The sequence below is a fragment of the Hyla sarda genome, chromosome 10, assembly GCF_029499605.1.
Source record: "Hyla sarda isolate aHylSar1 chromosome 10, aHylSar1.hap1, whole genome shotgun sequence".
In the NCBI taxonomy this organism is placed as follows: domain Eukaryota; kingdom Metazoa; phylum Chordata; class Amphibia; order Anura; family Hylidae; genus Hyla; species Hyla sarda.
Window position 1 is genome coordinate 6,699,412 of NC_079198.1, and position 26,455 is coordinate 6,725,866.

At 45.3% G+C, this 26,455-nt stretch overlaps 1 protein-coding gene across 3 annotated transcripts; it reads left to right on the forward strand.

Annotated features, from left to right (window-relative positions):
- LOC130294122 (putative uncharacterized protein DDB_G0282133) lies at positions 1–25,176 on the forward strand. Of its 3 annotated transcripts, none has more exons than XM_056543592.1 (7): positions 1–100; positions 2,783–2,938; positions 10,249–10,317; positions 12,070–15,017; positions 16,585–16,884; positions 23,919–24,198; positions 25,029–25,176. In XM_056543592.1, exons 3-7 carry the CDS (start codon positions 10,259–10,261, stop codon positions 25,168–25,170), a joined length of 3,729 nt encoding a protein of 1,242 aa, XP_056399567.1. In that variant the 5' UTR covers positions 1–100; positions 2,783–2,938; positions 10,249–10,258; the 3' UTR covers positions 25,171–25,176. The 3 variants fall into 3 exon arrangements, with proteins under 3 accessions (XP_056399567.1, XP_056399569.1, XP_056399566.1); XM_056543594.1 differs by lacking the exon at positions 1–100 and having other exon boundaries at positions 2,611–2,838; positions 2,869–2,938; XM_056543591.1 differs by lacking the exons at positions 1–100; positions 2,783–2,938 and adding an exon at positions 8,356–8,432.
- Positions 25,177–26,455: the final 1,279 nt, after the last annotated feature.

Here is a 26,455-nt window from a genome sequence, read left to right on the forward strand (position 1 = left end):
GCAGAAGAGCTCTTGCCCTATTGCCCCACTTTCTGGAGGTCTCCTGCACCCGCTGACCCCCCCAATCTACTAAGTGAGGAAAAAGACGGAGCAGAGTCAGGTGACCTCTTTACTCTTCTAAATGGATATTGTCTTTGTATCTGTTGTAATGTTATTGATACATTGTTGCAGCCCAGACAACCAGTGTGCCTCCAGCTTTTGCAATACCACAACTCCCAGCATGCCCAGACAGCCAGACACAACTCCAGGCATGCTGGGAGTTGTAGTTTGCAACAGCTGGAGGCACACTGGTTGAGACACTGCACATAGCAGAACCCGGGAGACCTCATTGTTAGTCGGTGGCATCCAGTGGGCACTAGTAATGTCTGTCGTGTGATGGATCCGGCGCAGCGTCGTGGTTTTCGCTTATGATGTGAACCGTAGAGTCATTTTCAGGTAGAAGACTTTGGGATCCAGTATATATAAAGTGTACCTGTCGCTTTAAGAAACGTATGACACGTCCTAGAGCAGTGTTTCCCAAGCAGGGTTCCTCCGGCTGGTGCAAAACTTCAACTCTCAGCATGCCCGGACAGCCGTTGGCTGTTAGGGCATGCTGGGAGTTGTAGTTTTGCAACATCTGGAGGCACCCAGGTTGGGAAACACTGACCTGTAATAAATACTACTATATAGTCCAACATGCTGGGAATTGTAGTTTTGCAACAGCTGGAGGCACCCAGGTTGGGAAACACTGACCTATAATAAATACTACTATATAGTCCAACATGCTGGGAATTGTAGTTTTGCAACAGCTGGAGGCACCCAGGTTGGGAAACACTGACCTATAATATATACTACTATATAGTCCAACATGCTGGGAGTTGTAGTTTTGCAACAGCTGGAGGCACCCAGGTTGGGAAACACTGACCTATAATAAATACTACTATATAGTCCAACATGCTGGGAATTGTAGTTTTGCAACAGCTGGAGACACCCAGGTTGGGAAACACTGACCTATGATATATACTACTATATAGTCCAACATGCTGGGAGTTGTAGTTTTGCAACAGCTGGAGGCACCCAGGTTGGGAAACACTGACCTATAATATATACTACTATATAGTCCAACATGCTGGGAGTTGTAGTTTTGCAACAGCTGGAGGCACCCAGGTTGGGAAACACTGACCTATAATATATACTACTATATAGTCCAACATGCTGGGAGTTGTAGTTTTGCAACAGCTGGAGGCACCCTGGTTAGGAAACACTGACCTATACTATTATACTACTATATAGTCCAACATGCTGGGAGTTGTAGTCTTGCAGCAGCTGGAGGCACCCTGCTTGGGAAACACTGACCTATACTATATACTACTATATAGTCCAACATGCTGGGAGTTGTAGTTTTGCAGCAGCTGGAGAAACCCTGCTTAGGAAACAATGACCTATAATATATACTACTATATAGTCCAACATGCTGGGAGTTGTAGTTTTGCAGCAGCTGGAGGCACCCTGCTTAGGAAACACTGACCTATAATATATACTACTATATAGTCCAACATGCTGGGAGTTGTAGTTTTGCAACAGCTGGAGGCACCCAGGTTGGGAAACACTGACCTATAATATATACTACTATATAGTCCAACATGCTGGGAGTTGTAGTTTTGCAACAGCTGGAGGCACCCTGGTTAGGAAACACTGACCTATAATATATACTACTATATAGTCCAACATGCTGGGAGTTGTAGTTTTGCAACAGCTGGAGGCACCCCGGTTGGGAAACACTGACCTATAATAAATACTACTATATAGTCCAACATGCTGGGAATTGTAGTTTTGCAACAGCTGGAGACACCCAGGTTGGGAAACACTGACCTATAATATATACTACTATATAGTCCAACATGCTGGGAGTTGTAGTTTTGCAACAGCTGGAGGCACCCAGGTTGGGAAACACTGACCTATAATATATACTACTATATAGTCCAACATGCTGGGAGTTGTAGTTTTGCAGCAGCTGGAGGCACCCTGCTTGGGAAACACTGACCTATACTATATACTACTATATAGTCCAACATGCTGGGAGTTGTAGTTTTGCAGCAGCTGGAGGCACCCTGCTTAGGAAACACTGACCTATAATATATACTACTATATAGTCCAACATGCTGGGAGTTGTAGTTTTGCAACAGCTGGAGGCACCCAGGTTGGGAAACACTGACCTATAATAAATACTACTATATAGTCCAACATGCTGGGAATTGTAGTTTTGCAACAGCTGGAGACACCCAGGTTGGGAAACACTGACCTATAATATATACTACTATATAGTCCAACATGCTGGGAGTTGTAGTTTTGCAACAGCTGGAGGCACCCCTGGTTGGGAAACACTGACCTATACTATATACTACTATATAGTCCAACATGCTGGGAGTTGTAGTTTTGCAGCAGCTGGAGGCACCCTGCTTGGGAAACACTGACCTATACTATATACTACTATATAGTCCAACATGCTGGGAGTTGTAGTTTTGCAGCAGCTGGAGGCACAGTGGTTAGGAAACAGAGAAGTAATAACCACAGCTTTAAGCAGTTTATAAGCCGCCATTCAGATTTTTTTTTGGCTTCGCCCCTCGCCGCTCCCCTTATAGCCATGTGCTCCCGACCGCGCCAGATGATGACATATTTTTCTGGGAGCCGCGCTAGGACTAAACTACTGCCAACGTGGAAGCAAATCGCAATTCGTTGCTTTTTTTTGGCCCCTTTTTCTCCCCGTAACCTTCTAAAAATATTTGTTCACTTTTTTCATTAGGTAAATCCTGCTGCCCCTGAGTCCGGCCCTGACCGGGGAGGGATCAGCTTTTCCGGGTGTGCCAACCAGTTATAACCAGTCTGCAGGAATAGGAGGAGAGCCCTCGCCTTATCGCCCCACTTTCTGGACCCCACCTCATCCCCGGAGCAGTGTCAGGTGACCCCTTTACTCCTCTACTATTGTCTTCGTTATAATGTTATTGATACATTGTTTCCTTGTATCGGCTCCAGGATACGGTGCAGATGTAGCAGAGCTGACTTAGTGGAAAGCAACCGCATCTGTCCTGTTCACACTCGTCTGTCCTGTGACTCCGTGAGGGGTTGTAGTCGCAGATGATGGGAGTTAGAAGACTCCAGCTTTATTTATAAAGACGCAGTGATCTATAGGGGGCAGCGTGTAGCCTGCAGCGACGGGGGCGTTCACACTGACTAATTCCTCTTGAATTCTCCGCTTAAAAATAATTCGCATCTGTTTTGCCATTGACTTCAATGTATTTTACTCTGCGCTGTTCACACTGCGTAAATTCTTTTTGCGGAATTCCGCCACGGAGAGAGAGAACATGTTCATTCAATGGGAAAAAAAATTCCGCACAAAAAATAATTCAATAAAAAGGGAAATTCCAATTGGTGGTTGTAGTCCAGCAAAAAAAAAACATTAAAAAAAAACAGTTTCCTCCTATATTTTGCGCGCGAAAATCCGTGCGGAATTCCTCGTCAATTCTGCACAATTTCCACGCAAATTTTGCATGAAAAAAAAAAAACTCCTCTCCTATTTCTCTATTTCTCAGTGTGAACGGAACCTTATTATACCAGTCATAGCAATAGACATTGTGGCACAGTGTATCCCAACCAGTGCGCCTCCAGCTGTTGCAATACTACAACTCCCAGTATATCTGGTCAGCTAGTGTGCCTTCAGCTGTTGCAGTACTACAACTCCCAGCATGCTCGACCAGCCAGTGTTGCCTCCATGCCAGGAGTTTTGCAATAGCTGAAGACACACTGGATGACCGGGAGGCATGCTGGGAGATGTAGTTCTGCAGCTGCTGGAGGCACACTAGCTGTCCGGGCATGCTGGGAGTTGTAGTTTGCAACAGCTGGAGGCACCCTGGTTGAGAAGCTGCACATAGCAGAACCCAGGAGACCTCATTGTTAGTCGGTGGCATCCAGTGGGCACTAGTAATGTCGGCCGCGTGATGGATCCGGCGCAGCGTCGTGGTTTTTGCTTATGATGTGGACTAGAGATGAGCGAACTTACAGTAAATTCGATTCGTCACGAACTTCTCGGCTCGGCAGTTGATGACTTATCCTGCATAAATTAGTTCAGCTTTCAGGTGCTCCCGTGGGCTGGAAAAGGTGGATACAGTCCTAGAAGACTCTTTCCTAGGACTGTATCCACCTTTTCCAGCCCACTGGAGCACCGGAAAGCTGAACTAATTTATGCAGGAAAAGTCATCAACCGCCGAGCCGAGAAGTTCGTGACAAATCGAATTTACTGTAAGTTCGCTCATCTCTAATGTGAACTGTAGAGTCATTTTTCAGGTATCCAGCCCATTTAAAGTGTACCTGTCTCTTTAAGAAACTTTTGACACGTCCTAGAGCAGTGTTTCCCAACCAGGGTTCCACCTGCTTTTTCAAAACTACAACTCCCAGCATGCCCGGACAGCCGTTGGCTGTCCGGGCATGCTGGGAGTTGTAGTTTTGCAACAGCTGGAGGCGCCCTGCTTCGGAAACACTCTTTTAGAGACAGGAGGAGAAGGGCGCGGCTATGCACTCTCCACGCTTAGTCTCCGGACGGTCACATGACACAGAAACGGGAAAGAAAGTGCCTAGAAAAGTGAAAACTTTTTTTTTTTTAAAGCGACAGTACCCATTTAAGTAACAAACATAAATGCCTTCCGTCTATTAGAGGGATTGTCCACTATAGAACCTCTCATGGTGCATGTGGTGGATTTCTCTCTGGGGTTGTCCAGGATTAGAAAAACTCTTTTTGTTCCTTGCAAAAACAGCGCCACTTCTGTCCACAGGCTGTGCTGGTATTGCAGCTTTGTTTAATTAATAAAAAATAAAAAAAATTATAATAATAAAAAAATATAACTGATCTGAAGTACTACACACAGCCTGAGGACAGGACAGGGGCGCTGTTTTTGCAAAAAAAATAAAAAAAAAAGCATTTTTTAAAATCCTGGACAACCCCTGTGGTGAAATGTACGCATGCCCTAACAGCCGCAGGCTTTACTTTAGAAACAGCGCCACCAGTGTTTATGTCTGGAATTGCAGCTCGGTGAACGGGACTGAGCTGTAATACCAAGCACAACCTGTGGACAGGCGTGGTGCTGTTTAGTTTTAAATCCCTAATGTTTTGGTTCAGTGGTGGAAAAACTACAATTCCCAGCATGCCCTGACAGCCGCATGCTTTACTCTAGAAAGAGCGCCACCCCTGATTATGTCTGGTATTGCAGCTCGGCATCATAAGAGTGAATGCGACTGAGCTGCAATACCAAGTACAACCTGTGGACTTGTGTGGCGCTGTTTAGTTTAAAAATCCCTAAGGTTTTGGTTCAGTGGTGGAAAAACTACAACTCCAAGCCAGCGGCTGTCAGGGCATGCTGGGAGTTGTAGTTTTGCAATGACCAGGGAGCCGTGGATTGGGGATCACTGTGCTTAGCGCAGAGCTCAAAGGGGGTGGAGCATGACAGAAATTGCCAAAGGGGCGTGGCCGTGACACCTTCTCAGAATGACATCATCGTTGCCTCATACTGACTGCCCCCTGGCGCGGTTTCCGGAAGCAGAAACAGCACCACCCCTGTCCTCAGGCTGTGTGCGGTATTGCAGTCCGGTTCCTTTGAAGTGAATGGCGGTGTTGTAATACCGCCAGGAATGTGACTCCCCGCCAGGAATATGACTCCCCGCCAGGAATGTGACTCCCCGCCAGGAATGTGCTGAGGTTGTGACATCTGTGGGAACAATAAAACAGGTTTAGCAGGATTTAACATTTCCTCTGTTCATATTTTACTCACCTCGGGAGCCACTCCCTTATTCCGTTATTAACGGCCGCACATCGCCAAACCGCTAAGTGCGCAAATTTTCCGCTGTGATTCCAGATCACCAAATTTGCCCCAAAAGAGGCAGATTTTGGTGTAAAAAAAATAAAATAAAAAATATATTATATTGATACAAATTAGGGTACCGTATATACTCGAGTATAAGCCGAGTTTTTCAGCACAATTTTTCGTGCTGAAAACACCCCCCTCGGCATATACTCGGGTGAACTCTCCACCTGTCAATCCCTTCTCAGTGGTCTTCAACCTGCGGACCTCCAGATGTTGCAAAACTACAACTCCCAGCATGCCCGGACAGACCACTGCGGCCTTCGTCATCATCCTGACCCCCCTTTTAGTTTTCTACTCACCTCCCCTCGGTGGGAAGTAAGGGTGAGCTGGTCTGGGCCATCTCTGCTGCAGGGACCGTCCGGTGGGGATGGTTAGTCATTCCGGGCTGTCCATCTTCACCGGGGGGGGGGGGCCTGCCCCGGACTAGTGACGTTGCCTTGACGACGACGCACAGGGACGTTCATGCGCGTCCCTGTGCGTCGTCGTCAAGGCAACGTCACTAGTCCAGGGCAGTCCCGAAGCGTAGAGAAGAGGCCCCCCCCCGGTGAAAATGGACAGCCCGGAACGACTAACCATCCCCACCGGACGGTCCCTGCAGCATAGATGGCCCGGACCAGCTGACCCTTCCTTCCCACCGAGGGGAGGTGAGTAGAAAACTAAAGGGGGGGGGGGGGTCTGGATGATGACGAAGGCCGCAGTGGTCTTCAGCCTGCGGACCTTCAGATGTTTCAAAACTACAACTCCCAGCAACTCCCAGTTGTAGTTTTGCAACATCTGGAGGTCCGCAGGTTGAAGACCACTGGATTGACAGGTGGTGATGATGAAGGGGGGTGTGGGATGATGATAGGGGGATGATGACAGGCGGTGATGATGAAGGGGGGGGGCTGTGGGATGATGACAGGCAGTGATGATGAAGAGGGGGCTGTGGGATGATGACAGGGGGATGATGACAGGCGATGATGATGAAGGGGGATGATGAAGGGGGGATGATGACGGGGGTGTTAATGACGGGGGTCTGGATGATGACATGGGGGGATGATGTATTTCCCACCCTAGGCTTATAGTCGAGTCAATAACTTTCCTGGGTTTTTGGGGTGAAATTAGGGGCCTCGGCTTATATTCGGGTCGGCTTATACTCGAGTATATACGGTAAAATGAAAAAATAAATAAATAATAATAATAATAATAAATATATATATATATAAAAATGGGGGGGAAAAGTGTGTATGGGGGGGGGGGTGTTAGTAAATGAGCCCCAATATGTGTATATACTGGAGTCACATGACTTGTAAGGCTATGCTTCCACACAACATATTTTTGGGCTTTAAAAAAAAAAAAAAAAATGCCACGAAACTGCCCTTCACTTTGCGCAGTTTTTGTGTTTTTTTTTCATTTTTAATTTTGGAGTTTTTTTCCCCTCTACATTTCATTCATCCTATGACCTTGGGGGTTTCTAGTAAAGATTTGGGGAGTGAGATTTGGGACATAATGTTTTTTCTTAGCATTTTTTTTTTCTCTCATAACAATCAATGGGTGAGAAAATTCCCTGAAAATTCCATGCTGCGAATCTTAAAAAACTGGCGCTGAGGAGAAAAAAAAAAGCACACACAAAGAAAATAATAATTTAAAGCAAAAAAAACCAAAAACAAAACATCAAATAAACACAAAGGAAAAACGCAAAAAAATAAAATAAGAATGTGGGTTTATATTTCCCGATTGACTCCCAGTTAAAAAAAAAAAAAAAAAAAACACAAAAAAAATTGAAAGGAAAAAAAACAAGACAAAGAAAAAACGCAAAAGAAAAATTTAAAAACAGCATTACAGTATTTAGGGACTGCAAAATGAGGGGAAAGTATATTTTTTTTATTTGTTTTTTTTGTGGTATTTTTTTATTTTTTTTTTGTCCAAACAAAAGTTGCGAGGAATCTCAGTCTTACTCAGCAGAGGGAAACCAAAAGAGCGGAAGTCATTGCATCATCTCCTGTGACCTCAGCGAGCAGGCTGGACGGGCTTTCTGGGAGTTGTAGTTTTGCAACAGCTGGAGGCACGCTGGTTGGGAAGCACTGTTATAGGGGATAACATATATAGGGGCGGAGTACCTGTTTAAGGCGAGAGTTACCTGTATATAGACACCTGTCCACAGAATCATCACTCCATAGCCACCGAAGGTGTTTTTTTTAAAGTTTTTTTTTATTAAATTGAAAATAACTTTATTAGCAATCTAATGTCAATCACTTATACAGTAAATAATGCATTTACTGTACATAGCGTGACAGCACAATACACAGCACAGGTTCTCTACACTATACATCGTACCACATGCTACACTAACATTCACCAAGAATACAAAGCCAAATGTTCATCTGTGGAAGAAATTCCCAGTTGGAAAACCTCAAACCGCCTGTGACCTCAACCAGCAAGAGAGCAAGGACTTTACTGAGGAGATAGCGGAGATCGACTGTTCATGCCTGGAGGATCTGTAATCGGAGATAGAGACAACATGAATGAGGAGGAATGTGCTGAACGAATGTGCTACATGCGGTAATGTTTGGAGACCATGACACTGATGTAATGTCGTGTCCTGTGACTCACATCCGGGTGACATGATCTGAAAAACTGAAGTGAAAATGAACACCACACATGTTTCAGAAAACAAAATATCTTTAACCTCTTAAAGGGGTACTCCGGTGGAAAATGTATTTATTTATTTATTTATTTTTAATCAACCAGTGCCAGAAAGATAAACAGATTTGTAAAATACTTCTATTTAAAAATCTTAATCCTTCCAGTGCTTATCAGCTGCTGTATGCTCCACAGGAAGTTGTGTAGTTCTTTCCAGTGTGACCACAGTGCTCTCTTCTGACACCTCTGTCCATGTCAGGAACTGTCCAGAGAAGGAGCAAATCCCCATAGCAAACCTATCCTGCTCTGGACAGTTCCTGACATGGACAGAGGTGTCAGCAGAGAGCACTGTGATCAGACTGGAAAGAACTACACAACTTCCTGTGGAGCATACAGCAGCTGATAAGTACTGGAAGGATGGCGATTTTTATATAGAAGTAATTTACAAATCTGATTAACTTTCTGGCACCAAAATTAAGAGGACATTAACCAAAACCATAATTACAAAGACACAAAATAAATCTTTATTGAAGAATAACAGAGATAAAACATACATTAAAATAGCAATGGCTTAATGGAAAATGTCTATGGTAAACATATACCAGGGAAGACTATAAGGGCAATATATATATATAATCATCTAATGCCACAATGTATACCAGGGACAATGTATAGGTATATAGTATAGGATAGCACAGCAGAGGGGGGGGGGGGGGGTCAGAAACAAAAGAACCAGTACCAAATGGAATAATAAGCCTTACCCAAGGATGTGATGAACCCGAACACATTCCTGGGTAAGGCTTATTATTCGGTGTACACCTTTAAAGGGGTACTCTGGTAGAAAACCTTTTCTTTTTTTAAATCAACTGGTGCCAGAAAGTTAAACAGATTTGTAAATTACTTCTATTAAAAAATCTTTATCCTTCCAGTACTTATTAGCTGCTGAATACTATACAGGAAATTATTTTCTTTTTGGAACACAGAGCTCTATACTGACATCATGACCACAGTGCTCTCTGCTGACATCACAAGCACAGTGCTCTCTGCTGACATCTCTGTCTATTTTAAGAACTGTCCAGAGTAGGAGAAAATCTCCATAGCAAACATATGCTGCTCTGGACAGAGATGTCAGCAGAGAGCACTGTGGTCATGATGTCAGCAGAGAGCACTGTGCTCCAAAAAGAAAAGAATTTCCTCTGTAGTATTCAGCAGCTAATAAGTACTGTAAGGATTAAGATTTTTTAATAGAAGTAATTTACAAATCTGTTTAACTTTCTGGCACCAGTTGATAAAAATTTTTTTTTTTTAAAGTTTTCCACCGGAGTTCCCCTTTAAAATCTATGAAAAAGCGTCTGTCAGTCCACACAATGCATAAGAAAACAAAAAATAAACAAATAAAAAACATAATTCATGTAAATAAGAAAAAATGGGTGAAAACAAAACCAAAATCCAACTGTTTGTTTTTGGAATTTTTTTAAAATTAATTAATTAATAAAATTTTTTACAGAAACAAATATGACCAAAAAATGTGATTTGTGAACTGTTAATGCAGTGAAACCGGGATTGCTGAGCGCAGCTCTGTTCTTATAGACATTGTGAGCGCACCTGCAGTTACAAAACCACAACTCCCAGCAGGAACGAGCATGCTGGGAGTTGTAGTTTTGCAACAGCTGGAGGCACACTGGTTGGAAAACACTGTTCTAAAAACTAAAGAAAAATTCTGCTTTCATTTTAGGTTTTCCATCATGGCGGTGGTGAATGTTGGTTTTCCCGTACAAGAAACATCCAGTGAAGTGGATTCTGGGTAATTCATGGCTATTTTTTTTTTCTCCCAATGGGGCACACAGGCAATTTGCACCCAAAAACTGGTGCTCGCGAATTGTACGACATGTATTATATTTTTAGATATTTATTTGATTTGCTCAAAAAGGGGAGGTGGCTTTTCTATAAAAGGGTGTGGTTTAAGTCTTAGGGTGTGTGGCTTTTCTATAGGAGGGTGTGGTTTAACTCGTAGGGGTGTGGCTTTTCTATAGGAGGGTGTGGTTTCACTCGTAGGGGTGGGGCTTTCCTATAAGAGGGTGTGGTTTACCTGATAGGGAGTGTAGCGTTTCTATAAGAGGGTGTGGTTTAACTCGTAGGGGTGTGGCTTTTCTATAGGAGGGTGTGGTTTAACTCGTAGGGGTGTGGCTTTCCTATAAGAGGGTGTGGTTTACCTGATAGGGAGTGTAGCGTTTCTATAAGAGGGTGTGGTTTTACTCATAGAAGGTGTGGCATATATTTAAGAGCGTGTGGTTTATCTCATAGTGTGTGTGGTTTTTCTATAAGAGGGTGTGGTTTAACATATAGGGGGTGTGGCTTTTCTATAAGAGGGTATGGTTTAATGTATGGGGTACAGCTTTTCTATATGAGGGTGTGGTTTAGCTCATAGGGAGTGTGACTTTTCTATAGGAGGGTGTGGTTTAACATATAGGGGGTATGGCTTTTCTATAAAAGGGTGTGCTTTAACTCATAGTGGGTGTGGCTTTTCTATAAGAGGGTGTGGTTTAACATATAGGGGGTATGGCTTTTCTATAAAAGGGTGTGCTTTAACTCATAGTGAGACTTTACTTATTTCTTAAATTTTGGCAAGACACAAGTATTTCTTATTACATTCTTCTCCCGGAGTTGATTCCTACATGGCCATTGCTGAGTCTGAGGCTACATTTCGGGGCGTATCCCTTAGTCATGCGCATAAATAAATGAACAGGAAAGGAGGAGAACAAAATCGGGTCCATTGGTTCCTCTTAAAGGGGTACTCCGGTGAAAACCTTTTTTCTTCTAAATCAACTGGTGGCAGAAAGTTAAACATATTTTCTAAATTACTTCTATTAAACAATCTTAATCCTTCCTGTACTTATTAGCTGCTGAATACTACAGAGGAAATTCTTTTCTTTTTGGAATGCTCTCTGATGACATCACGAGCACAGTTCTCTCTGCTGAAGTTATTATAATAATAATGCTTTATTTATTGTTGTCCTTGGTGGGATTTGAACCCAAGTCCCCAGCGCTGCTAACCACTGAGCCACCATGCTGCCCTTAGCATATATCTGCTATGCATGGTTGCTAAAATGGACAGAGATGTCAGCAGAGAGCACTGAGTTCGTGATGTCATCAGTGTTCCAAAAAAAAAAGGAATTTCCTCTGTAGCATTCAGCAGCTAATAAGTACTGGAAGGATTAAGATTTTTTAATAGAAGTAATTTACAAATATGTTTAACTTTCTGCCACCAGTTGATTTAAAAGAAAAAAGTTTTTCACCGGAGTACCTCTTTAAGTATTGATTTCCATAACCCCTATATCTATGTGAATACTAAAGACCCCGTGTCTGGTCAGACCCCACCTGTAATCATTTAGATATCTGCCTGAGACATATCCCCATACACCAATCCCACATGAGAACCTTTTACGGGAATTGCAGGTTGTTATACTGTGATTTGTATATTGTTTTATGTGTTCTTCTGTTATTGTTGTATATTGTGGTTTTATTGGTTCAGCAACTTTCTCTTTTCTGTTCTCAGAAACTTTTCAGAGACACCTCTGAGTGTAGAGGAGACGCCTAACCCTTCTATAAGCCAAGGACCGAAACCCAAAGTCTATAAAGGAAATAACTCAACCTCTACCGTGACCTTCAAGGGGGAACACGTTTTTATAAACAAGACACGGGAGACAAACAAAGTCTTCACATCAGATGGCAACAGCTTTACAGAATCAGGACACAACGGTTATGTGGTTTCCAAGCCCAATGATAATATATGTGGCCATCATGGTGGAAATGCCTCCAACTCCAGAACTGATGATTGTACCAACATAGACATCTATACTGACGCTAAGTCATGCAAACTACAAGATGGCGATAACACTGACACAAATAACACCATAGAGCTAGAGAACGAAACATCCACAGATCATGGAAGAAACAATGATGACCTTTCATGCTTTAGACCATCCACTGAAGAAACTGATGTCAATGATGGAATTGGAAAAGCCCTAGATGGCAATAATCCTAATGACAAGTCTTCCACAGGTCTTGAACACGACAGCCATGTCAAAAAAGTCATCAGGCCGGGCAACTTTACACCCCTGACTTTGAAGTTGGAGGACAGGGTTACAGCCGACTCTGAAGAGAACCTAACATTGGAAAGTCACAGATCAAACAACGGTGCCACTAAGGTCGTCTTTGAATCAGGACACAAAGGCAATGTGGCTTTCAAGCCCAACGATAATATACATGGCCATCATGGTGGAAATGCCTCTATCTCCAAAACTGATGATGGTACCAACATAGACATCTATACTGACGCAACATCATGCAAATTGCAAGGTGAAGTCAACACGGCCAAAAATAATACCAAAGAGCTGGAGAACAAAACATCCACAGATCATGGAAGAAACAATGATGACCTTTTATGCTTTAGACCAACCACTGAAGAAACTCATGTAAAGGAAGGAAATGGCAAAGCCTTAGAAGTCACGAGCCCTACAGACAAGTCATCCACAGGTCTTGAACAACACAGCATTGTCATAGAAGTCATCAGGCCAGGCAACCATCCAACCATGGTCCTGAAGTCTGAGGACGGTGCTAGAGCTGGCTCTAAAGAGAACAACCTAACATTCAAAAGTCACAGATCAGACAACAGTGCCACTAAGGTCTTTGAATCGGGACACAATGGTGATGTTGACTGCCAGCACAATGGTGAAATATTTGCCCATCATGACGCTACCAGCAGTATTTCTGGAGGCGGTCAGACAGGTGGGAATGCCTCCAGCTTCAGAATTGATGATGGTGCTCCATGCTGCATGCTGCAAGGTGAAGCGAACACGGCCAAAACGACCACATACAACGGGGGAGGCAACAATGACTATTTATACCATGGGCCAAACATTAATGAAACTGATGTCAGAGAAGAAAACAAATCCTTGGATGGGAATATTCCTAATAATGGTTCCTCCACAGGTTGTGAACAAGTCATTAATGTCATCAGGAAAGACATCCATACCACTGTGTATTATAACCATAAAATCTCTAAGTCAGAGGACAGTTCTACAGAAGGTTCTGACATAAACAACACTGCCACTAAGACCTTTGAATCTGGTCACCATCTTGATGTGGGCAATAAAATATTTGCCCATCATAAGGTCAAAAATAACTTTTCTGCCACCAGTCAGACTGGTGGAAATGTCTTCAGAATTGATGACAGTATGGATATAAATACTTGTCATACCACCACATGCTTTAGGCAACAAGGAGCTAAATTGGACAAATATAACCCCATAGACTCAGAAATCAAAACTTCCACAGACCAAGGAGGGGACAACAATACCTTGTCATGTCATGAATCAAATATTAAAGAAACTGATGTCAAAGAAGGAAAAAGTGAAATCTGCAATGGCTCCTGCCTTAATGACAACTCTGTCACCAGGTCATATGATGATACGGCCATGATCATGGAGTTAGGTGACGGTTCCACAACCGGCTTTGAAGAGAACAACCTCGCACTGGAAGGGGATAGATCAAGCACCTGTGCCGCTAAAGTCTGTAAATCAGAAGACAATGGTGATGAGAGTTACAGACACAATGGTGAAATATTTGCCTATCGTAAAGTTAACCCCAGTGTGACTGAAGCCATTCAGACTGGTGAAAATGCCTCCAGCTTCAGAATTTCTGGTGGTACCAATATAGATGCCCATCCTACCACTACATACTGCAAGGTGGAACTAGACCAAAATAATGCCATAGACCTAGAGATTGAATTTCCCAGAGACTATGGAGAAGGCAACAATGACTTTTCATATTGTAGACAAACCATCAATGAACCTGATGTTAGATATGACAACTCTACTGCTGGTCCTCCACAAGATTCCACTGAAGTCATCAAATCAGACGACCAAACCACCATAACCCTGAGGCCGGACAACAGTGCTACAGAAGACTGTGAAAAGAACAATTCTACACTGGGACAGAATGGATCAGACAGTACTATGAAGGTCTTCGGATCAGAACCCAATGGGGATGTAGAGTGCAGAGCCCACGATGGAGCCTGTAAGATTGGTGGAAAGACCTCCACAGACCTCAGCCCCAGCACCTTCAGAATCAATGATGGTACCAATAGAAACGCCCACATAAGAGGAAGGAGAAAAGACCGAAATCCAGATGATAAAACCTTCTCAAGTCATAGAAGAGATAACAACGACCTCTCACGCCATAGACCCAAGAGCCAACATCAAAATTGTGATTCCTTGACTTCCACTAATTCTGCCGACGTCCAACAAGATGGTACCGGTTCAGTTATCACTACACGCGGTGACCATGTTTCCTTACCCTGTATATCTCGGATCTGTAACCCTTTAGAGACTAAAATGGACAAGTACAATCACAGTAAACCATCCTCAGGAGTATACAATCCTTGGAAAGTTTTACCCCTTATCCTCTGGATGATGCCTTTAGCCGACGCAGCACCTACACGAGGTAAATACAAATAATTCTATTAATAATACAATGTATACGATGATGCAATGCATTTAGGGGAATACAATAAAATTAGATGGCCCATAGTAACAGGTAAATATATACCCCCCCCCCCTTCTTTCATTACCTACATAGTGGGAATGAGAGCTGCAGTGGCTGCTCAGTTATGTCTGTAGTTCCTGTAGAAATTAATATTGAGAGATGGATCCATAAAGAGTCACCCGTCCATTCATTCCCCACCTAGGTGCAGAGATATTTGGGTGGCCGTGGGCCCTTGGTGCAGATCCCAAAAGTGGGAGATTATTTCAGAGATCAGCAGCACAAATACAATCCAAGCGCAGGACAACACTCTTCATGTATGAATCAAGGTGCCCACAGGGACAGTGTCCGGCCCTCACCAACCAAGACCAAACAATGCGATGTTCTGACCCGACGAGGCTCCTTCTCTTTCTTGTTAGGGTTGAGACGTCTCATTGTTTGAGGAATAAACCTTCTCAGATTTTATTGCCTATTATGTTTTTCTGCAGTTAGGCCAAAGCTGGTCTCATGTGGCTGTTTTCCGGCCGCATATTTGCATTCGTATTGCCGCAAGTCATGGCCCGACCTGAACTGAGCTGTCTGGAGGGACGTGTGGTCATAGTACAAGTACAAAAATGGGGACATGAGTGGGACCCTATGGGTAACAATACTTGGGCGTCAAGTGGATAAAGGGAACCTGTCCCCACTTTCATTGAGTCATCAGGTTGGTTTCCTGTCATCTTCTCCTGACCCACCAGACTTCATTAATAGATCTCTGGATATAGGGAGAAACTGATAAATATAAACTGGAGGGGCAGGGAGAGGCCTCCGGGGACCATCCAGATGACCTCAGGCAACATTGAAGTGAGGACTGATGATCACCGCCACTGCTGGGACTGTTTGTCCACTCTCAGGTTCCTTTTTGGGGATCCTGCCTTCCAGAAACTGGGACCCCGGGTAGGAGCCCAATAATGATGTCACCGGCAGAGAAGCTTCATAGTTAATAACTCTGCCCAGGAATAACTGGACTCCAGGCTGATACATTTTACACAGATACGTGTCACAATCGGAAAGCAAGGTATCACTACTGCTTCGCTTTAAACATGAATAGCTGAGCCCAGAAAGGTAATCCGCTGAGGGAGACACCAGTCCTTACAATGAGTTAGGTGGTGCTGGGAACCACAGAGAACTAAGTCACTGAACGAACATAGCAAGAAATAAATTGGTAGCCGGTGTGCACTCACCGTCAAGGTTCAGACTTCCTTCTCCGACATGGATTCATAACTTAACCAGTTTCAGACTTGGTGTGGGGCGCTCAGAGGCGACTGCCGGTGGTTTAATGCAGTGAAACTGCGCAAAACTGCCAGCAGTCACCTCTGAGCGCCCTGTACCAGGTCTGGAATCGGGTCCGTTGGTGAATCCATGTCGGAGAAGGAAGTCTGAAGCTTGATGGTGAGTGCACACCGGCTACTGATTTATTTTTTGCTATGATATTTTACACTGATACATTACCAGTAAACTCATCTTTTGTCCATCGTTGTATTCACAGATTTCACAGTAACGTCACAAATGCGGAGCTATCACTTCTGTGCGGATGGATTCCTCATCGGCCAACTCCTCACCATTAACGACATGGATAATCGCACTGGGCTGAATTGTACAATTAACTTCACCAGTGTTGGGTTCTTCCATAACTGTTTAGAATCTGGATATTTGTTCTTTGGGAAAAATGAGACGTGTGTAGAAATGTTGACTATGAACCTGAACACAACGGACTACAATATGAAGTATACGATCACCTGGAATGGAGATTACCCTAATGGACATCCTGTCCCAGGAACCCCTGGAGGTAAGAAGGTTTCATATGGTGGGAATGGTCATAATCTGCCCATAACTTCACTCCATGGAAGCAGCACAGAGTATGTCAGGAGAGAAGTGGGCCCATCAAGGGGAAAGCACTACAGAAGAGGAGAGTACTGGACTTGTGGGCGGTCACAGACTGATTTTTACACAGTGGAAAGTGCCTGGTCTTCGCAGCACAGAGTATTTCAGGAAATAGTTGGCTAATCTAGTGTCTAGAGCAGTGTTTCCCAACCAGGGTGCCACCAGCTGTTGCAAAACTACAACTCCCAGCATCAGGGGCGGACACAGACAGCAGAGGACCCCTGTGCAAAGAATGTGCCTGGGCCCCCCCCCCAGCACTGTGCCCCCTCATGTACCTAGACCCCACCGGGGGGGCCTCCACTTACCCCGCGCGTGTAGTGTCGCCACTTGCCTTGTCCACCACAGGTGGATGGAACGACTCCTGAGGTGGGCTCCGGGTGGCCCCTGTCCCTCTCAGTGTGCGGCCCAGTGAGTACTCCCCCAGGTCAGGCTGACCCGTATCTAGCTGGGAGGCAGAGGGCAGTGCTCCCCTTTACATTCGCACCCCTGGACTTAGCACGACACCCCTTGGCACCCCCTGGTTCCTTGGCTTCTTATCCTTAAAGGGTAGCTCCCACCATCACTTTTTTTCTTTTCTGTCCCTGCCTATTACCCATCTATCCCTAACCCCCTCCCTGCCTTTAATTTTCTTTTTTACATATTAAAAATGCTTTTTTGTCTGCCTGGTAGTATGCTCACTACCAGGCAGACTTCCCCAGCAGGCACCACGTCACTGATACCTGCTGGGGACGGCACTTCCGCCCGTAGTTCACCTATACAGGGTGCCTCCAGCTTTTTCCCCACTGCAACTCCCAGCTTGCCCTGACATCTATTGGCTGTCAGGGCATGCTGGGAGTTGTAGTGGGGAAACAACTGGAGGCACCCTGTATAGGTGAACACCGGAGCACATCACCCGCCGCGCAGCCCGCCGTGCAGCCCGCAAACCCCCCCGCCCCCGGCCCGTCGCGCCACTCAACTCACTCCCCCTCCCTCTTAGTTCACCCAGAGTACCCCCTCCACAGCGCGCAGCCCGCAACCCCCCCCCCCCCCCCCGGCGCTCCGCTCAACCCACTCCCCCTCAGTTCACCTATACAGTGTCCCTCCAGGCTTCCCCACTAAAACTCCCAGGGCATGCTGGGAGTTGTAGTGGGGGAACTGGAGGCATACTGTATAGGTGAACAGTATACATAATACAGTGAACATAATACTTTACCTTGTCCCCGAGCCTGCGCGCGTCTTCTTCCTTCAAAGCGCTCGCTCCCGCCTGTCTGATTGACAGGCGGGAGCGAGCACAGGAGTGATTGAATTTCGACTCGTTGCCAGGCTTCAACGAGTCGAAATTCAGTGGTGACGTCACTGCTGAATGCATTCGGCCACTAGGAGGGCGACCCCTAGTGGCCGAATTTAAAAGTGATTTTAAACTGTTTTAAAATCACTTTTTTTTTATTAAAGTATATTAGAGATATGTTGTAGTACTGAAGTACTACAACATATCAATTTTTTGTTTTCATGACAGTGCCCATTTAATGATAGAAGTGACTTACAGGCAGGGCCAGACTGGGACCAAAAATAGGCCCAGGCATTTTAAAATAAACAGCCCATTTTTATGGTGGGGGTCTGACTCATGGGACCCCCACCAATCACCTTGGTTCAAGTGGCTCCCGAGATGTTGGAAAGCTGCAACTCCCATCATGTCTGAAGTGACTACAGCTGATGGGACAGTCAGGAGACTACACAATGATATCAGTGACTAAAGCTCTGATGGGACAGTTAGGAAAGTACACAATTATATCACTGACCCGAGTGACGTCTTCTCTGTTGTCTTTACTTTTCTTCTTCATCTGGTCCAGACACCAGGATTTCTTCCATCTTCTCTGCAGAGTCTGACACCTGAACATCATTGGTTCCTTAATTTGTCAGTAGATCCTCATCCTCTGTATGATGACAATAATCATTATAACCTTGCCAAATACTGTACCCCCTGAATATAATACTGCCAACCACTGTACCCCCTGAATACTGCCAACCACTGTACCCCTGAATATAATACTGCCAACCACTGTACCTCCGAATAAAATACTGCCAACCACTGTACCCCTGAATATAATACTGCCAACCACTGTACTCCATGAATATAATACTGCCAACCACTGTACCCCTGAATATAATACTGCCAACCACTGTACCCCCGAATATAATACTGCCAACCACTGTACCCCCTGAATACTGCCAACCACTGTACCTCCGAATATAATACTGCCAACCACTGTACCCCTGAATATAATACTGCCAACCACTGTACTCCATGAATATAATACTGCCAACCACTGTACCCCTGAATATAATACTGCCAACCACTGTACCCCCGAATATAATACTGCCAACCACTGTACCCCCTGAATATAATACTGCCAACCACTGTACTCCATGAATATAATACTGCCAACCACTGTACCCCTGAATATAATACTGCCAACCACTGTACCCCTGAATATAATACTGCCAACCACTGTACCCCTGAATATAATACTGCCAACCACTGTACCCCCTGAATACTGCCAACCACTGTACCCCTGAATATAATACTGCCAACCACTGTACCCCTGAATATAATACTGCCAACCACTGTACCCCCTGAATACTGCCAACCACTGTACCCCCTGAATATAATACTGCCAACCACTGTACCCCTGAATATAATACTGCCAACCACTGTACCCCCTGAATACTGCCAACCACTGTACCCCCTGAATATAATACTGCCAACCACTGTACCCCTGAATATAATACTGCCAACCACTGTACCCCCTGAATACTGCCAACCACTGTACCCCCTGAATATAATACTGCCAACCACTGTACCCCCTGAATATAATACTGCCAACCACTGTACCCCCTGAATACTGCCAACCACTGTACCCCTGAATATAATACTGCCAACCACTGTACCCCCTGAATACTGCCAACCACTGTACCCCTGAATATAATACTGCCAACCACTGTACCCCCTGAATATAATACTGCCAACCACTGTACCCCTGAATATAATACTGCCAACCACTGTACCCCTGAATATAATACTGCCAACCACTGTACCCCTGAATATAATACTGCCAACCACTGTACCCCTGAATATAATACTGCCAACCACTGTACCCCTGAATATAATACTGCCAACCACTGTACCCCCTGAATATAATACTGCCAACCACTGTACCCCCTGAATACTGCCAACCACTGTATCCCTGAATATAATACTGCCAACCACTGTACCCCCTGAATACTGCCAACCACTGTACCCCTGAATATAATACTGCCAACCACTGTACCCCTGAATATAATACTGCCCACCACTGTACTCTATCAATATAATACTGCCAACCACGATACACCACTGAATCACCCCAGACACTCCATCCTCAGTCTCCTCATCACCCCATACACCCCACGCACCCCATCCTCAGTCTCATCCCCCCATACACCCAACACAACCCATTCTCAGTCTAATCAACACCCCACACAACCCATCCTCGGTCTCCTCATCACCCCCATATACCCCATCCTCAGTCTCCTCATCACCCCCATACACCCCACGCACCCCATCTTCAGTCTCATCACCCCATACACCCCACACAACCCATCCTCAGTCTCCTCATCACCCCATACACCCCACACACCCCATCCTCAGTCTCCTCATCACCCCATGCACTCTATCCTCAGTCTCCTCATCACCCCATGCACCCCATCCTCAGTCTCCTCATCACCCCACGCACTCCATCCTCAGTTTCCTCATCACCGCATACACCCCATCCTCAGTCTCCTCATCACCCCATGCACTCCATCCTCAGTCTCCTCATCACCCCATACACCCCACGCACTCCATCCTCAGTCTCCTCATCACCCCACGCACCCCATCCTCAGTCTCCTCATCCCCCCATGCACTCCATCCTCAGTCTCCTCATCACCCCATACACCCCACGCACTCCATCCTCAGTCTCCTCATCACCCCACGCACCCCATCCTCAGTCTCCTCATCACCCCATGCACTCCATCCTCAGTCTCCTCATCACCCCACGCACCCAATCCTCAGTCTCCTCATCACCCCATGCACTCCATCCTCAGTCTCCTCATCACCCCATACACCCCACGCATCCCATCCTCAGTCTCCTCATCACCCCATGCACTCCATCCTCAGTCTCCTCATTACCCCATACACTCCATCCTCAGTCTCCTCATCACCCCATGCACTCCATCCTCAGTCTCCTCATCACCCCATGCACTCCATCCTCAGTCTCCTCATCACCCCATGCACTCCATCCTCAGTCTCCTCATCACCCCATGCACTCCATCCTCAGTCTCCTCATCACCCCATACACCCCATCCTCAGTCTCCTCATCACCCCATGCACTCCATCCTCAGTCTCCTCATCACCCCATACACCCCACGCACCCCATCCTCAGTCTCCTCATCACCCCATGCACTCCATCCTCAGTCTCCTCATCACCTCATATACCTTAAGCACCTCATCAGTATTACACAGCTGACACCCCCCACCCCAGTCCTTCTCATCAACATTAAACCCCCTAATCACTACACCCCTGACCCCCCCTCTGGTCCTCCTTATCAACACTACGCTCTCCCAGACCCCCAATCCTCCTTATCATTACACCACCAACCTCTTCAACACCCATCCTGTCCTCTTCATCATCATTACAATCCCTTCCCCCCCCCCGCCCTGCACCCGACCGTCGCTCTCCTCACCTTATCTGCTCAGTGATGCGGCCGTGTGAGGCGGGAGGGTTTGCTGCTCCTGTCGCTTCTGCCGGGGTCAGAGGCCATGACATGTGACGTCAGGGGCTTGGAACAGACGTGCGTGCCTGCGCGGGGCACGTCTGTTCCCATCAGCCCCTGGCCTGTCCTCTCGCCCGGCCGAGGTAAATTACTGCTGTCAGCGGCAGGTCCGGGACCTGTTGCTGCAGCATTTAGTATGAAGTACTGGCAGGGGGCCCTGCAGGGGCCCAGACTGTGAGGCCCAGGCTGTGACCTGGGCTACTAGGGGGCCCCCTAACACGCTGGGCCCCTGTGCAGCCGAACCGGCTGAACAAGTGATATGTCCGCCCCTGCCCAGCATGCCCAGACAGTCGAAGGCTGTCTGGGCATGCTGGGAGTTGTTGCTTTATAACAGCTGGAGGCTCCGTGATTTGGAAACACTGGTCTAGAGTCAGTGACCGGTCCTCTCAGGTGATGATGCTGGGGCGGACAGGGCTTCTCGGGTCTCCTAAACCTTTCCTATAATACAGTGGGGATCAAAAGTTTGGGCACCCCAGGTAAAAATTTGTATTAATGTGCATAAAGAAGCCAAGGAAAGATGGAAAAATCTCCAAAAGGCATCAAATTACAGATTAGACATTCTTATAATATGTCACCAAAAGTTACATTTTATTTCCATCATTTACACTTTCAAAATAACAGAAAACAAAAAAATGGTGTCTGTAAATGTTTGGGCCCCCTGCAGAATTTATAGCATGCACTGTCCCCTTTGGCGAGTATCACAGCTTGTAAACGCTTTTTGTAGCCAGCCAAGAGTCTTTCAATTCTTGTTTGAGGTATCTTTGCCCATTCTTCCTTACAAAAGTCTTCCAGTTCTTTGAGATTTCTGGGCTGTCTGTCACGCACTGCTCTTTTAAGGGCTATCCATAGATATTCAATTATGTTGAGGTCAGGAGATTGTGAAGGACATGGCAAAACCTTCAGTTTACGCCTCTTGATGTAATCCCCCGTGGATTTCGAGGTGTGTTTAGGATCATTATTCATTTGTAGAAGCCATCCTCTCTTTAACTTCAGCTTTTTCACAGATGGCATCAAGTTAGCATCCAAAATTTGCTGAAATTTTATTGAATCAATTTTTCCTTCTACTCGTGAGATGTTCCCTGTGCCACTGGCTGCAATACAACCCCAAAGCATGATTGATCCACCCCCATGCTTAACAGTTGGACAGAGGTTCTTTTCATTAAATTCTGTTCCCCTTTTTCTCCAAATGTACCTTTGCTCATTCCGGCCAAAAAGTTAAATTTTAACCTCATCGGTCCACAGAACTTGTTTCCAAAATGCATCAGGCTTGTCTATATGTTCATTTGCAAAGTTCAACGCTGATTTTTGTGGTGAGGACGTAGAAGAGGTTTTCTTCTGATGACTCTTCCATGAAGACCATATTTGTACAAGTATCTCTTTATAGTGGAATAGTGAACCACAACTCCAGTGTCTGCCAGATCTTTCTGGAGGGATTGTGCAGTAAAATGTGGGGTTTGAATTGTTTTTCCTCACAATCCTGCGAGCTCTTCTGTCTGATATTTTTCTTGGTCTTCCAGATCTTGCTTTAACTTCCACTGTTCCTGATGACTGCCATTTCTTAATTACATTCCGAACAGAGGATATTGACATCTGAAAACGCTTTGCTATCCTCTTATAGACTTCTCCAGCTTTGTGAGCGTCAATTATTTTCAGTTTCAGATTTCTAGACAACTGCTTAGAAGAACCCATGGTGCTGATTGTTGGGGCAAGGTCAGATGAGTCTTGGCATTTAAAACCTTTGAGATTGACATCACGTGGTCTTCCCAGATGATGATTGAGAACAATCCATGACACTGGCAGGTCTCAGCTTTGCAAAGGGGACAGTGCATGCTATAAATTCTGCAGGGTGCCCAAACTTTTGCAGACGCCATTTTTTTGTTTTCTGTTATTTTGAAAGTGTAAATGATAGAAATAAAATGTAACTTTTGTTGACATATTATAAGAATGTCTAATCTGTAATTTGATGCCTTTTGGAGATTTTTCCATCTTTCCTTGGCTTCTTTATGCACATTAATAAAAATTTTTACCTGGGGTGTACAAACTTTTGTTCCCCACTGTATTTCATCTCTACTATCATTTGATTTAACACCATTTTTTTTTATATTTCAGACCTGCTGAGTGCTGCCGAAGTGATGGCCAAAATAGCCAAATACACCAAAACCCTTAACACAACACCGGCACCGCTGAATGGACAAAACAACACAACAACGGCGCCACTATATGGACACAACAACACAACAACGGCGCCACTATATGGACACAACAACACAACAAAGGCACAAGAGAAAGGAGATCACTCCAAGACTTCATGGATTATTGCGGGACTCCTTGTAGCCGGTCTTGCAGTCGGTCTTTGTGTGTTAGGGAAAAACTGGTCGAAATTTAAGAGGTAATGGCCATTCTATATGGACCAATTAGAGCTTTATTCGATACCGCAGTGTTTCCCAAAACAAACATATTATTATCCTCCCCTTTTCCCCACCATTCAGGTCCCAACCAGTAAAAATTCTGCAGTTATGTATAGTAAAGTGGGTAGGTAATTGGGTAAGTTGGAAGAGGTTTGTCAGCTGGGGAGGAGTAGGTAGGTTCCACTCAATTGGGTAGATAGGTTGTTCCAGTAGGTCGTTTTTTCCCATTGGTATGTGCCTTCTCAGATGTAGCTTGTCCCCCTATATGTAGGACCCTACTGTCGGTAGCTTGGCCCCTGGTATGTAGGACCCTCATGTAAGTAGCTTTCCCTTTGTAAGAAGGACCCCTGTGCAGGTAGTTTGCTCCCTGTATGTAGGACCCTCCTATTGGTAGCATGGCCCCTGTAGGTAGGACCCTCCTGTCGGTAACTTGGCCCCTGTAGGTAGTTTGCCCCCTGTATGTAGGACCCTCCTGTAGGTAGCTTGGCCCCTGTAAGTACGAACATCCTGTAGCTAGCTCGCTTCTATACTAGAAGCCATGGTGAGTCTCATTTCCTTCCTCATACAATCTGTGTCTTTGGGATGTGTGGTCTGTACAGTGGATGGATGACCATTGTTCTATTATATACCACATGGCACATAGATGTGATGAGAAGCCTTGTTGGGGGTAAAGGTCAATGGGGGTGAATATGGGAACGTGTGTACAGAGAACACATGGAGGTCAGGGGGAGACTCTCTGGGGAAGGTTTTCATATGACGTTTGTATCTGGGAACCATTTGAACTCATAAACTTTTTTTGTTACTTTTGCAGTTGGGTCGACTCTTGTAGAAGACGTAACACCAATAGAGCTTCCAATAACGAAAACAATGAATGTGCCATACCTTTAAGGGAAATGGCCAATGGGCACATGAATGGACATGTTCCCAATGAGGAAAGTCAGCAAGAAAATTAGGCCCCGGATTTGCTGGGCTGTTCCCTTTCCCATCAGCTTCACGACCATCTCAGTAAAAGACTCGGTCTCCTCCATGTTTTCTGTACTGCTATTTTTCTGCATGATTTTATAGGACTCTTCTCTCTAGAATTAGGTTTTATGGAAATAAGCTTTTATTTGATTATTTACTTATATAGTTGATTCACCTTCAACTACTAATAGTGGAGAGGTGTTAGGTAAACTGTGGTGAACACGGATATTAAGCGTTCCCTACTAATACCAAAGTTACTTAAGAGAAACTTAAATGGGCACTGTCAGATGCAATAACTTTTAATATGTTATAAAGGATGCAAAAACAATATTTTCTGCAATTGCTTTCATCAGAAAATTTTCAGTATTTCATACTGAAAAAGCCAGCCAAAAAAGTGGCCACTAGGGGTCCCCCTGCCTCCTGGGACACATACCAGTCCTGCAGTGTCCAGTGGTCATCGACACGTCATGGACACCAGGAGTGATTGACAGGGCTGCAGGCAGGTCCTCTGTGAGTCAGAGCAGAGTGAGGGAGGGGGAGGAGTCATCACAGTGAGGAGAAGAGAGGGACACGCCTCTGCATGGACAGAAACCTCAGTGAGCAAATGATAGCAAGTAAATAAAGGTAATTCTGAGAGAAATATAAGTCATACACACATAAAAATTAGATGTACATGATCAGGACGAGGTACTGAGCAACATGTAACAGTTTTTTTTTGGGTGATCTGCCAGGTACACTGTAAAGGGGTACTAGACATCTTATCCCCTATACACAGGAAAGGGATAAGTGTCTGATTGCGGGGGGGTCCCAGCAGCCGGATCCCAATTTTCCCCTCCATATATCTCTATGGGAGATACGTGTATGCTGTATCTCCGTCTCTCCCATAGACCTAAATGAAGGGGACATGATGACCGCGGCCGCACCGAACCCTAGCACAGCCATATATGCTCAGAACGCCGGGGTGCCGGGTCGGAGATCTTGGGAATCTGACTGCTGGATAGAGGATAAGATGTCTACTACCAGAGTACCCCTTTAAGTCAAACAAAACCACCCCTCTTTCACTTCTGACCAGCTGATTACTGGGGGCGCTGTTGGGTCTGTCCACCATCTGCCCCAGTAAGTTATTACTCAGAGCCAATTGAATGGGTCATCCATGTTATACAAGATGGACCTGATTGAGGAGAATTTAATTGGTGCCCTTTCTGGGTTATAAAATGGGATCCCAAACAGGTGGGTGAACCAGAAGGTCCGGTAGACAATCTCTTAAATACCGCC